General features: G+C 41.3%; 1 protein-coding gene and 1 long non-coding RNA gene across 2 annotated transcripts; both read left to right on the plus strand.

The window, feature by feature from the left end:
- The first annotated feature begins 10906 nt into the window (after positions 1-10906).
- Positions 10907-13753, plus strand: LOC104757264 (U-box domain-containing protein 17). Its single transcript, XM_010479993.3, has one exon. It carries the CDS (start codon positions 11306-11308, stop codon positions 13481-13483), a length of 2178 nt encoding a protein of 725 aa, XP_010478295.1. The 5' UTR covers positions 10907-11305; the 3' UTR covers positions 13484-13753.
- LOC104779901 (uncharacterized) lies at positions 13751-15203 on the plus strand. Its single transcript, XR_766606.3, has 4 exons — positions 13751-14169; positions 14458-14767; positions 14852-14911; positions 15002-15203. It is a non-coding gene; the product is annotated as an uncharacterized LOC104779901 (long non-coding RNA).
- The last annotated feature ends 24 nt before the right edge of the window (positions 15204-15227 follow it).

Consider the following 15227-nt stretch of genomic DNA (forward strand, 5'->3'; position numbering starts at 1 on the left):
TATGTATGAACGTTCATCATGACTCATGGAAAATATAGGACACGTAAAATAAACACACAGTATTTGTTTTTATTTTATTTTAGTCAAAGAAACCTAAAGCATTAGTAATGCTCCCTTCGACGTTAGAATAGACACCGTACGTGGTCGGTCTGGTTTTTTGCCGTGAGTGTTCGAACTACCGATTTTAAAAATCAATTATACCCATTTTCAATTGTGTATCTCTTAAGAGTATATAAATTTTTATTCTTCATTATCAAACAGTTCTGAAATCAAACACATGTTCTCACATCCGAAGCAGTAAGCACACTTAAACCTGTTCCCCTGATTAATTAAATAATCTAATATGTGCAATCAAATATAGATAACGGGACATCACGTGACGTGGTTCGCTATACAAATGCAACTACGACAATCGACAAAGTCGCCGCATTTGTAATTTTATGTTGTGATGTTTATTAAGGTTGTTCAGACATGAGATTTTTAAAGTTTGATAAGTCATGTTGAAGTCAGTTTTTTTCGAAAGGAACTGGACGTATTTTTTTGTGAAATATTATATTAAAATAAAAAACTTAAACCAAAACAATAACATTATTTTTAGAAAATATTAAATTTTGAACTTCTTAAAATGAAACACAATAAATTATTAGAATAATATGGGTTTACCATTTAAATTATCACATTAGTCTGACATTTTTTTTTCTCTTTCACTCTCTCTAAAAAACCTAAAAACCCTCTCCCTTCTCTCTAAACAAAAACTACCGCCGCTATGGTTTGACCGATTCCGGTGGCTTTTTCAGCACTGGAGTCGGGTTTCTCTCTTTAGTTCCCCTTTTGTTCTTTCTTTAATCGGCTCATCCATCTTGTTTTCTTCCAACGGCATACAGATCTAGAATTTTCAGATCTAGAATTTTAAGCTTAGATCTTCCTAACCTTGGGTTCAGCTTCTTGGCCTTTACTCTCCGTCAAGTTTGGCTTCAGATCTGGCCGGTTCATGGTTGAGGCAGTCTCAAACTGATACTTCTCTGCTTCTGATGAAGATTCTTCACTAACGCAGATCGAGATCTCCTTCCTGTTTTCAAAGAGTCTTTATCCTGAATGGTCTCTAGGCGGTGGTAGTGTCTCGCCGGACCTGGTAGCTCCTCCATGAAGCAACATAAAGGGTCAAACGGCATGCTCATCCGGTTCTAATTTGTGGTAAAGGAGATTCTTGCAAGTTGATTTGTTGTGTGTTTTCTCTTCTCTCAGATCTGTCTTAATTGTTTTCATAAGTTTTAGGCTTTATTTTTCTTTTTTGGATCTCTTATTTCTGTTCCGGGAAGTAAAGAATGGATGTTTATGTAGTCTGTCTGTCTGGGTTGTTTCCCCTTTGCTCGCCTTGTTTGGCCTTAAGTCTCCGGGAGTATTCATGAACTCGCCGGCTTTAATCTCTGGAAGGATTGTTTTTCCTTGCCAGCTCTCTGTAATTTAACTTGAAGAACTATATGAATGAAATTCTTTAGACGAAAAAAAAACCATTTAAATTATCACCATTTATGTAAATGGTACTTACAAGTTTATCAAAATTGATTTTTTTCTAACTTTTGTATATGGCTAATTCTTATCGCTATTTTTTAACGTTGTTACAAACTTAAATATAAACAAAAAAAAATTAGTGTTTTAAATAGATTTTTGTAGACTGTAAACGAAAACAAACAAAAATGAAAAAAACAAAATATTCTAACAAAAAAGGTTTTTCTTTACATATTGCAAATTGCAATAATATGAAAATATTTTGATTGTAAACTTAATACAAAAAAAAAATGTTTAAAACTAAGGAAGATCAAAAGTTGAGTTAGGTTTAATATTGTTACCAACGCAACAAAGAAAGTGAACTTCCTTTAGCTTAACATTTTTTTTATCACTTTGTATTCTCTCTCGACGCGCCTTCAAAGGCATCGACGACACGTAATCTTATTGTAATCTTTCAAGTCAACGCTTCACTAGCATAGGGTTCTTCTTACTTATGGTTACGGAGGACAAAGTTATTTTATTATAGTATGGAGCATGTAATTAATACTCTCTCCGTTTCAAAATATAGGATGTTTTTAGTTAAAACACACATATTAAGAAAAAATTACTTTTAAACAGCTTAACCAATCAGAGATAAGATGACATAATATAAAATATAAATTTAATCTAAAAGTTACATAGAAAGTTGGAAACATCCTATATTATGAAACTAAAATACTTCTCTAAACATACTATATTATGAAACGGAAGGAATAGTACTTAATACGTGTTATTATTACTGGAACAATTAATCTTTAAGAGAGCATATAAGAAATAATTAAACATTTAGTTTATCATATACCACTACAAGAAAATTACTAGAAGACGTTGGTTTCTTAACATCGGTTCTCAAACCGACGTGAAAACCAAATAAAGGAAGGAATTTAACGTCGTTTAATAAACTGACGTTAGTTTTAAATTTAACTAATCAATAATAATATTAATAAAATTACGATAGAGTGTTTATCTTCTTCTTTCTTACAAAATCAAAATCGGAGATCTCTTTTCATAATCTGAAAATCGGAGAACGCTTAATTTTTTCTTAGCTTGCTCTTCGATTGCGATGAAATTGATCATCATCCCTATCACGAGGTTTAAGATCCAACATCGAAGGAACAAATCTCACTTGAATTCGAGGTTTTCGTTCTCTATCTCCGACGGCTTTTTTTGATAGCTTGTGATCGATGATTTGTATTCGTATGGTACATTTTTTTTTAATTTTTTTTTGTTTCTGAATAAGTAGTTCAATTCTAACAGTGCTTTTAGGTTTCGTTTCAGGATTTGATGGATTCGTGAAACATTTGGGGCTAGGGTTCTTCAGCGGCGAATCCCAAATTTTTGAATTCATAACATGAGTAAGTCTTTTGATTTGAAACAGAGCATTCAATTCAACATTTACTGATTTATATTTCCAATTTCAGTGTAGAAAGATGAATAATGCATAGTTGTTTTCGATTTGATTCCTATATGTTGTCGTGTTTTACTCAAACTGTTGACATAGCTATGAATAATGGATATTATGGCTTTCTGCAAGTACAAATTACTAAATACCACATATTTGAAGTACTTGGTATTGATTGTCAAAGTTCTTTGCAATTTTTTAATATGTGTTTCTAGGTGAGTGTGGGAAATCGTATATAACAATACAACTCTGTTAGAATGAGGAGAGTCAAAGACATAGAACAAGTTTGTTAATCTGTCTATTGCATTACGAGGGAGATCTAATGGAAGCTAGTCTCCAATAAAGCAAGAATTTGTAGGGTTAGTCGTCTGTTCCTTTTATATGTTGTATTATGAGTTTGAGGTTTAGTTTTAAAGCTTCGGATGTGTTCATTGTTTTGCAAGCCTTAGTAAAGGTTTTCCACTTACATTATGTGTTTCTTTAACACTCTATACTTTATTCCTTTTATTTTTTTTCCAGATTTCTCTATCAGTCCAAAGAAAAGTCTGAAACTTGAAAGTGTTGTTCCAAGTAAGGCTCATTTTCTTATCGAGTATCTCCAGTGCTTATTCTGGAAATATGTAAACAACTCTCTCCATTCTCAAACTTTAAAAATGATTCTTCTGATGGTCTATTTTTCAGCCTCCTTGTGACAATCCTAATGGATACGAGCTTGCCTCAGAACGTTCGACCCCTATCCATAGTTCCATAAGGTAAAGTGTTTCATTCATTCATTCATTAATTTCTCCCATTTAGCTCCAGTACACTGGTAATTTGTTAGCACTGTTAAGTAATCTTTGTGTTTCTCTTTCTTGGGATTGCTATAGAACTTATACACTGCATTCTGTCGCCAGTTTTGCAAGTATTATTGCATTTATGATTTCGTTGTCTAGAGCCTTTTCATCCATAGTGTTTGAACTTTCTTTTATTAAATCATGAGAGAAGAAAACTGAGAAAGAAAGAGGTTAATGATGTTGGATATACATGATGCAGGTAGAAAGCATTGTGTTGAATTTCTAATGTGATCAGCTGATGTGGAGTTTCTAATCCGATTACAGTCGTATCATATCAATGTCCTCGGGTCCCAATGACAAGTGAAGTCACCAGAGAATGTGGAAAGCTGCAAAGAAATGGGGAGAGACAATAGAGCAAACATTGATAACATATGCTATTGATGCTATTAGAGAGTATAGGTTTAGTACAGTAATAAACATCTCTTGTATTTGTTATAACTTATAAGATTGTATCCATGCTACTAGAAAATTTTATACAGAGTTACATTCCATATAAAACGATATCATGTTCGAATATCTAACTTTTATATAGATTAATATTTTTAATGAATTTTTATTTATAATTGTCATGTATTAAATAAATTGGAATATAATATAATCAAATAATCATTGTACATGCGTCGGTTGTATGAGTGACGCTAATTAAAGTCACAATAAAACTGACGTTAAATTTATGAAAATGACGCAAATATTCTAACGTTAAACTAAATGTCAGTTCTATAACGAAAGTTATTAATTTTAGCGTCGGGTCGTGAGAAGTCGGTTTCCAAATCGACGCCAATATATTGGAGTCATTAGATAATCGACGTTAACCATGATTATAAATGACGTAACTTACCGTGTTTTTTGTAGTGTACTCATATTCATCGTCGTGCTTGTAGTTTACACTTAACAAATTATGTTTAAGAGCTTATAAAATTATCAGTTTAAATATGTTAACTAAAACAAACAAAAATAGAGAAACAATCTAAAAACAGTATATTTACACGTGTATTCTGAAATTTTAGTTTCAAATGCAACGTCAATTAGTTTTTTCTTTTTAACAATGTTATTATTTCTTTCATATCGGTTGAATCGTTAAATGTAAAGTATACTAATATAAACATTGTGATGTATATAATTGACTTAAATGGTTTGTAGCAAAAGACATTCGTGAATACTTGTCAAAAGATATAAAAATAGTTGTTGAGTCGATGTCTTTTTGTAGAACTTGGAATTTGTATTTGTATGTTTGTTTTTCTTGTTGGCCAGCCTAATTTTTAGTATGATATATATGTGGAGAAGAAGATAGTTCAAAATCAGATACCGAAAGCTATCAACCAATCAAATGCTAAATATCATTGACCTATATTATATCAATAGTAGTATTATTTTCTACTCATTCCCATAATAATCAACTCAAACGAATTTAAATTTCTTTTTGTCGTATCAATTAGACACGATTCAATAAGGAGAATTTTATAGAGTACGTATAAGTTTCCTTTGAATTATTAAATGATGTGTTTTCATTTCAGATATCATGTTGTTACGTACGCTGAGTTGCCGACCTATATTAGTAAGGTGAATCACACCGATTGTGATGTGATCACGGGATCGGTCCTTCGGCCAAGAACACTCACAGCCCTCGGACGCCACCCGGCCACCACTCGGATGCCTCTCAAACTCTCAGACAACCTGCACTGGTGACCAGGAGCTAGCATAGGCGACCAACGAGGCATCACTCACCCCCCCCCCCCAGGATCATCAAGGCGGAGCAAGACGAGTCACCAATGGACATTTCAACCCAAGCTCACCCCCCCCCCCAATGGCTCATGGCTAGCATCACCAATGAAGAGCCTTGAGTCTTGACCAGCTTTGGGAAGCTTGATTCGCGTGTCTTCACCATCACACTAGTGTGAAGACACCCCTATGCCATTAGAAGTAGCTGTACTCTTTTTTCTACTTTGGGTTTGTCCCAATGGGTTTACCAAAGAGGTTTTAACGAGGCAGCGACCCTAGTGCAACTCCACTTCGTTCCCACTTGGCTCGTGATCTTGAAACATTTAAAGAGAGACTTAGGAGCCAAGGAAGTGAAGATTATTTCACCACGTCCCAGCCAATGACGTGGCCACCCTATCCCCTTCCCTTCTTTTCTTTTGAATTTCTTCTAGATCCCTCTATGACCGTTAGATTGGTCTTTGCTTTGCTTTACTTTTGCTTTTGCTTTATGGCCAAGTGTAAGGATGAGATCCTGGCCGCGTGTCTAGGGTTTTAGAGTCTCCCATTTGTAAGCCTTCCTATATAAAGGCCTAAACCCTCATTGTAAAAGGCAGACTTGAAGTATTGAATTAAATTTCACAAGAGAGAATCTTGTTCTTGTCTCACCTCTCTCCTTAGTCCAAGTCCGGGACTTGACTACCGAGAAACCCTAGCCGATCTCGAACCGGGTTCGACATCGACTAGTTGACCGTATCACGGGCCGAGCCATCTCCCGTGTGTCATCGCATCAAACCACCTTCGCGTCCATCTCTACCGTATCACGCCCGGTTCCTACCGCTCGTTGTACTTTCGCTTCGACTCCACCTTCCTTATCGCATCACCGAGAATCCTTACCGCATCACCAAGGATTCTTACCGCCGCGTTGCCGAGAGCCGTTCCCGCAGTTTACCTTCAAACTCCGAGAACCGATTTCCACATCGTCCGTACCGCGACCGAGACTGCTCGACCGAAGCCGAGACCAAAGGCCGGATCTCTCGATCCGCTCGTTCGTTTCAGCTCATCTCTCGCATCCACCGTTTGTTTCCTTACTGGATTCAAATCTCCGAGCCTTGTCCGAGGAAAGCCTCATCTAAATTCCTCGGCTCGAGAGAGTTTCGTTCCGTCCGTCCGCAGCGACCGTCCGTCCGTGCGACTCGGTAGACGACCGCGTCCGGCGGTCACAGCAGCTTGGTATCAGAGCTCTAAAAGCTCCTGACTCAAAGGTTGTGTCTTTCTAACCCAAAAACTCCTTCCTTTGTTAAAGCTTTCGTTTTTGTGTCTTTGCGGTTCATTAGTTTCATCTTTAGCGTCGTTAGGTCCGACAGTTTTTGTTTTATGCTTAGTTTCCTCGATAGATCGTTTGTTGAGTCGTCGCTTTGTTATTTCTGAGTTTTGTTCGTCATAGTTCTTGCCTAGGACTTGTTAGATCGATAAAGTAGCGGGTTTGCTTTTGGGTTTGTGTTGTGGTCCCCAAAAGTTTTGCTTTTTGTGCGTGAGTTTGCTTTTAGGCGCGTGTAGGTTTCTTTTTGCTTAGTCATAGGTTGTCATCTAGTGTTGCTGTCCTCAATCATTGACTGCCTAGATAAATATCTTATCCATCATCTTTTGGACGCGTTTTTGCTCACGAATATTCGTTTTGCTTTGACGAGGTACCATCGCCACGTCACGACCGAGCACCGATCGAGCCATCCGCGTATCATCACCCGCATAATCGTCCAAGCCCTTATCGCATATTGTGTATCATCGTCTGATCACTATCGAGCCACCGGACGAGTCATCGACCCAGCTGTCCGTATTAGCCGATCACACTGGCTATCCGTACCGACGTCCGATAACCGTTGACCGTCTGTACCATTGCCGCACCAGCCGACTGTATCATCGACCGACCCCTGTCGGCCGACCGTACATCATCGGCCATCCGTATCAGCCGATCGCGCCGGCTATCCGTACCGTCATCCGAATATCGTCAGCTGCCGTACCAGCCGCCCGTCTCAGTCGTCTGTGCCGACGTCCGACTATCGTTGGCCGTCCGTACGAACCGTCCGTACCAGTCATCTATATCGTCGTCCGTACCGACGCCGACCACCGATTGTCGTCCGTACCGTCGACAAAATCCGACAGTCGTCCGTACCATCGACGATCTCCGACAGCCGACCGTACCATCTACCATACTTCGTCCCAAGACCGCGATCAGTATGCGACACTCGATTCCACACTGATCAAGCATGGACTCTGATGGAAACGATTCCAAGTTGGGATCATGGTATGATGAAGATCATGACTTAGACCCGGAGCAAAAGGCCACCAAGGACGAGCCATGGTACGACAAACATTATGGAGCCGATCCGGAGCCAGCGGCTACCGAGAACACATCATGGTACGCAAAGGACTACGAAGAAGGGTCTGACCAAATGAAACTTGATCGAGGATCATCGGACTACTATTGGCCATCAATGTCCCGGGCTGTGCGCCATAGCGAGCCAAGGTCGAACCACTACGATGATTCCGACAGTGATGACTTGGGAAGTTACTATGCACCACCCTGGCATCATTGAGAGCAGCCGGAGAAATACCCGAGTCGCATCCATGGGTTGCCCACCTGGTCACCGTACGCATCGACGAGCAAGACAAGCGCCTACCGCACTCGGAACCAAAGTCTTCCGAGCTGGACACCACGCGCAACACCGGGCCACAAGTCAAGCCGCGGTCAAGACAAAGCCAAGGCGAGCAATGTGGAATCACGGACTAAGTTGAGGGAGCAAGCCTCAAGGAAGCCAAAGCAATCTCCCGGAGCACCAAGTTTCACGGACGAGTTGACCGGTATTCAAGCTCAACTACGACACCTTGGAGAATTGTTGGACCAAGTCGAGTCATCTTACACGCAAGGAGAGTCATTGCGGCACCAACACTCGGCCCTTGTGCCTTCACCAACGCCGGACCCACGAGTTCCATACCGGCCAGAACCAGATGCTTTGACGCGGAGCAGGCTGAACACCGACTTGACCGAGGACGCTGCACCAACGGCGCAAGTCTACCGAGAGCTGAGTTTAGGACTGGAACTCGATCAACAAATCGGTCCTAAGGAAGTCATTGGTCCGGGAGGGATCATAGAGAAGCCAGCCGAGCCTCCAGACCAACAGGTTCATACACTCGGAGGTACAAGTTCGACGTCTCAGGCGGTTCACGATCAGTTCTTTACCGTTCCTGATCAAAACCGAGCCGACACTCAGACGCAATGCTCGGATCATCGCACTGTGCGCGAGTCCTCACCCGATACGCGTACCAAGGCATTAAGCGAAGTCAATGAAGAGTCTTCCCACGCGACCAACTTCTTATCCGGAGTTTGCTCGGTAATGGGGAGTTTCAAGCAAGCTAGGCCACCGGAGATGGCCCTTGATGGATCTTTTCACTCGGTATTGTTCATGACTACTTCAAGTAGTAAGCTCCAGCTGGGAGTCGCCTATACCGAGCCATCCTTCTCCACTCTTAGCGCCAAGGCCGTTACCGCACATGGTCCTATGGCGACGTGTCCATTCAACTTTGGTGCGGATCAAACCTTTGTTTGGCATCCAGGAGAGTCTCAGCAAGCAACCACGGTTCATGAAGGGATCGCAGCGCTCAATGCCACTGGCTTTACCGGGGAAGTCTTATCCTTTTCCCTCAAGGTCTTACTGTTTCCTTTTGATCCCGGTAAATTAACCGCCGTTGAACTTTTGATGCTGCTGATTTTTGGGTTTTTCCTTGTTGATCCAGGTAATGAGCACAGTTTTGAGGACAAAACTTCTACAAGAGGGAGGGAATGATGTGATCACGGGATCGGTCCTTCGGCCAAGAACACTCACAGCCCTCGGACGCCACCCGGCCACCACTCGGACGCCTCTCAAACTCTCAGACAACCTGCACTGGTGACCAGGAGCTAGCATAGGCGACCAACGAGGCATCACTCACCCCCCCCCCCCCCCCCAGGATCATCAAGGCGGAGCAAGACGAGTCACCAATGGACATTTCAACCCAAGCTCACCCCCCCCAATGGCTCATGGCTAGCATCACCAATGAAGAGCCTTGAGTCTTGACCAGCTTTGGGAAGCTTGATTCGCATGTCTTCACCATCACACTAGTGTGAAGACACCCCTATGCCATTAGAAGTAGCTGTACTCTTTTTCCTACTTTGGGTTTGTCCCAATGGGTTTACCAAAGAGGTTTTAACGAGGCAGCGACCCTAGTGCAACTCCACTTCGTTCCCACTTGGCTCGTGATCTTGAAACATTTAAAGAGAGACTTAGGAGCCAAGGAAGTGAAGATTATTTCACCACGTCCCAGCCAATGACGTGGCCACCCTATCCCCTTCCCTTCTTTTCTTTTGAATTTCTTCTAGATCCCTCTATGACCGTTAGATTGGTCTTTGCTTTGCTTTACTTTTGCTTTTGCTTTATGGCCAAGTGTAAGGATGAGATCCTGGCCGCGTGTCTAGGGTTTTAGAGTCTCCCATTTGTAAGCCTTCCTATATTAAGGCCTAAACCCTCATTGTAAAAGGCAGACTTGAAGTATTGAATTAAATTTCACAAGAGAGAATCTTGTTCTTGTCTCACCTCTCTCCTTAGTCCAAGTCCGGGACTTGACTACCGAGAAACCCTAGCCGATCTCGAACCGGGTTCGACATCGACTAGTTGACCGTATCACGGGCCGAGCCATCTCCCGTGTGTCGTCGCATCAAACCACCTTCGCGTCCATCTCTACCGTATCACGCCCGGTTCCTACCGCTCGTTGTACTTTCGCTTCGACTCCACCTTCCTTATCGCATCACCGAGAATCCTTACCGCATCACCAAGGATTCTTACCGCCGCGTTGCCGAGAGCCGTTCCCGCAGTTTACCTTCAAACTCCGAGAACCGATTTCCACATCGTCCGTACCGCGACCGAGACTGCTCGACCGAAGCCGAGACCAAAGGCCGGATCTCTCGATCCGCTCGTTCGTTTCAGCTCATCTCTCGCATCCACCGTTTGTTTCCTTACTGGATTCAAATCTCCGAGCCTTGTCCGAGGAAAGCCTCATCTAAATTCCTCGGCTCGAGAGAGTTTCGTTTCGTCCATCCGCAACGACCGTCCGTCCGTGCGACTCGGTAGACGACCGCGTCCGACGGTCACATCAGCTTGGGTCAAACGAACCTAAACAAGGGGGTAATGATTTAAATACCACACAATAATAACAACACATTAACATCGAATCCAACGAACGATACGTATAAAAATACAAAAACAAATACGTCGAACCACGAGAGACTCATAAATATTTTTTGCAGAAAGAGCATTAGTTACAAGTCGGACTAGAGTGACTAATTTTTAAATAAGTAGTACTCATATTAAAAATAAAAATAAAAATTAAGGAAAAAAAGACAAATCTGGTAATAAAAAGATGAGATTCTATCCGTTACATCTCAGTATTGACTTTGTTACTGGAGAAAAAAAAAAAAAAAAAGGATAACTTTTCCAGAGAGAGAAATAAAAAAAATCTGACAACGAAGAAGAAGACATAAGAAAATTCTGAGCCTTTCGATTCATTCATATACGATTACGCGTTCTTCTTCTTCTTTCTTCCTTCTCTCTTTCCCAGAAAGTATCATTGAAACCCTTTTCTCACTTTTTCCTCTTGACTTTTTTCTTTCTTTCTCTTTCTTCACCGAAGAATCTTTAGTTTTCATTTCTAGATTCTGTTTTCTTCTTCTTCGTATAAACATATATAAAGTTTCGATTTTTTCAATCTGGGTACACGAGATTAACCCCTTTCCATGGCCTCCGCGGCGATATTCTCATCTCTCCGACGGAGGAGATCGCCGTCTTTGGAAGCTTTTCTAGCCCCCGTTGACCTTTCCGGCGTTTCTCTTATCCAAACCCTAGCTTCCATTTCAACAGAGATCGTTTCTTGTTTCCGCGGCGTTAGATTCACGTTCCAACGCAAGAACGCTCGTTCTCTCATCCGCAAGATCGAGATCTTCGTCGTCTTGTTCGAATTCCTCGCGGATTCGAATTGGGGGTCAAGAATTAAAAAAAGAACAAGCAGCAGCTCTGTTTTTTTCTCCGAATTAACGGCGTTGCTCTGTTTAAAAGAGCTTTACCTTCTCCTCTACCGCTCCAAGATCCTCATCGATTACTGCGCTCAATCTAGTAAGTTATGGCTATTGCTACAAAACCCTTCAATTTCTGGGTATTTCCATGATTTAAACCAAGAAATCTCCACTCTTTTGGATGTTTTCCCTGTCAACGACCTCTGTTTAAGCCAAGACATCACAGAGCAAATCGAGTTGTTACAGAGACAATCCAGGAAATCGAAACTGTACATCGATCACAACGACGAGTCGTTACGCGAAACGTTTTATTCCTTTCTTGATGCGTTCGAGAGCGGTGAGATTCCGAGTCCTGTTGATCTGAGAACCTTCTTCGTTGAGAAACTCAAGATTAAGGACTCTGAGAGTTGTAGAAACGAAATCGAGTTTTTGGAAGAACAGATTGTGAATCACGATGGTGACTTGGAGCCTACTGGATCAGTGATCAACGGGTTTGTAGCGATTACAAGGTACTGTAGGTTTCTCTTGTTTGGATTCGAAGATGGTTTGGAGTGGTGGATTGAGAATCCTAAGAAGCCACGAAAAGGGTTCGTTGCTCAGGAGATTGGGGACACGTTTATAACTGTTCCGAAAGATTTTGTTTGTCCGATCTCACTTGATTTGATGACGGATCCTGTGATTATATCTACAGGGCAGACTTATGATCGCAGCTCTATAGCTAGGTGGATTGAAGAAGGGCATTGTACTTGTCCTAAAACAGGACAAATGCTTATGGATTCCAGGATTGTTCCTAACCGAGCTCTTAAGAATTTGATTGTTCAATGGTGTACAGCGAGTGGTATATCTTACGAGTCTGAGTTTACTGATTCTCCTAATGAGTGTTTTGCTTCTGCTCTTCCTACTAAAGCTGCTGTTGAAGCTAACAAAGCTACTGTATCGATTCTTATTAAGTATTTAGCAGATGGTTCTGAAGCAGCTCAGACTGTTGCAGCTAGGGAGATACGTCTTTTAGCTAAAACGGGAAGAGAGAACCGTGCGTTTATCGCGGAAGCGGGTGCGATACCGCACTTGTGCCGTCTTCTCAAATCCGAAAACGCTATTGCGCAGGAGAATTCAGTGACTGCGATGTTGAATCTATCGATTTATGAGAAGAACAAGAGTCGGATTATGGAGGAAGGTGATTGTTTGGAGTCTATAGTAAGTGTTTTAGTTTGTGGTCTCACAGTGGAAGCGCAAGAAAACGCAGCAGCTACATTGTTCAGTCTCTCTGCTGTACATGAGTATAAGAAACGTATAGCTATCGTTGATCAATGCGTCGAGGCGTTAGCGTCGCTGCTTCAGAACGGGACACCGAGAGGGAAGAAAGATGCGGTTACAGCGTTATATAACTTATCGACGCATCCGGATAACTGCAGTAGGATGATTGAAGGAGGAGGTGTGTCTAGTCTCGTTGGAGCTCTCAAGAACGAAGGCGTAGCTGAGGAAGCAGCAGGAGCTTTGGCTTTGCTAGTAAGACAATCTCTTGGCGCTGAAGCTATAGGGAAAGAGGACTCCGCTGTGACGGGGCTCATGGGAATGATGAGATGTGGAACACCGAGAGGGAAAGAAAACGCGGTCGCTGCGTTGCTCGAACTTTGTAGGAGCGGTGGTGCAGCTGTAGCGGAGAAAGTGTTGAGAGCACCTGCCATTGCGGGGTTACTTCAAACGCTTTTGTTTACCGGGACGAAACGTGCTAGACGGAAAGCTGCATCGCTTGCTCGTGTTTTCCAGAGACGGGAAAATGCTGCGATGCGGTCTGGTGGTTACGGGTTTGTAGGGAATTCGAATGGTAATAGAGACGGTAGTTTTACAACCGATGTCTCTGTACCGATATCAATCTCAATCTCCGTACCTGTGTTGTGATATCTATATGGTGTAGTGAAAAAGTTCTAAAAGAGGTACTCTTTTTTGTTGGTGGTGTTTGTTTCATTCACTGTATGTCTATATTATATACATTTATTGGTTGGGAAAGGTATAATACAAGTAATATTTTAGAGGTGATGAAAATGATAACAAAAAAGATTTGTGTATGGGTCTTCTCTTGTATGTGTATTGTATTTTGGATGTATAAGGCTATGAAAACCTCAGCATTGTGATCGTTTACTAAATAAAGAACTTGCGTTTCTGTAGTAAGACCATGGGCAACGCCGTAGTTTCGGTCCGTCCCCTGATTTATTTGGATTTAAATTTAAATCATAAAATCCCAATTACGAAAAAACGGTTCTTATTTGGGGACGTTTTTTGTCCGTGTACTTGGACACGTGGAAGCTGGTCGTCGAGAGAAAGTTCTCCAATTCTCTCTTCTATCTCGACTCCGTCTCCGTCTTTGTCTTGGGTCCGGTGGCCACACACGATCTGAACCCAGTCGCCGGCAGTCATCGCCCACCGTTTGGTGTTGCAATCTTTCTCTCTCCTTCAAACTCGTAAGCTTTAGAGTATATCAACCAGATGTTCCCAAAGCTTCGGTTCCTTCCAAATCATCTCATCACCACCAGGAACAGCCAGCTACGTCTCACTGAAGAGCAATCGCTTCTTCTTAATTAGATGAGGTAACTAAAATCGTTGATGATTGATTGATTGATTGATTGGTTCTATCTTGATTAGTTTGATTGGAACGCATAGAGAGAGAGAGAGAGAGAGCTAGTTTTATCTTGATTAGTTCTTCTTGTTGTTGTTGGATCATTATGTGATTAACCATTATGTGCGGTCACAAATCTGCCATATATTTAGTGTTCTAGAGATTACAAAGGTGCTCTGTTGCTAATTATTAGACTGCTCAGAGTTAGAGGAGTAATGTAGTAATATCAATAGAACTTGAGTTGTATTGATATTTATAGGTCCAGTTGCTGAAGACATGTTTCATTGGCAAGCTACAATAATGGGTCCTGCAGAGAGTCCGTATTCAGGGGGTGTGTTTCTCGTTACCATTCACTTCCCTCCCGATTATCCTTTCAAACCACCAAACTGTAGTAAAGTTAGCTTTTGAAATGCCTCAAGGAATCAATGGCCTTAGATCAAAGTTCATAGTAAAGTCCTGCAGTAGATGATGACGGAGATTGTTTTTCTCCCTTGGCGCTGAATGCGACCTCCGTAAACGTTGAAGTCTATTATAACAAAGCTGTGAACTATACATTGATGGTCACTTTTGTATCCTATGTTCTAACCTTTTTCCATTCCATCATAACATGGATACACTTTTTAGCGAATTCCTTAACTTGTTATTGTACTTAGGTCTCGTTCCTACAGGTTCTTTTGTTGATCCGACAAATGGAGCACAGTAACACACAATCCGTAAGATTCTTGCTTTTTTGTTAATCTGATTTGTTTTTTAGAAGAGACTGGATGCTAACTTTGGAATTACTCTTCTTGTATTTATGCAAGGGTGCTGCAAAGGTCTCTATAGTAATGATCGGGTAACAAGCCATCATGGATTCTTATTTATGCCTTTTACATCTCACAGCTGGGATTTTAGTTGGTATGTATTTTATAAAATAATCTCACACTTGTGTTTCCTCTTTGTTTAGATGGTAATCTTATGTTATAACAATGTTAATGTTAATTTTTGTAACTTTTAAAATATTATTATTTTATTTGGGGGACCAAATAC

This window comes from Camelina sativa, chromosome 17, assembly GCF_030686135.1.
Source record: "Camelina sativa cultivar CO46 ecotype springtype chromosome 17, ASM3068613v1".
In the NCBI taxonomy this organism is placed as follows: Eukaryota; Viridiplantae; Streptophyta; class Magnoliopsida; order Brassicales; family Brassicaceae; genus Camelina; species Camelina sativa.

What these genes read in the sequence shown, in the direction of transcription:
- LOC104757264 (XM_010479993.3), top strand. Translation starts at nt 11,306, where the DNA reads ATGGCCTCCGCGGCGATATTCTCATCTCTCCGACGGAGGAGATCGCCG.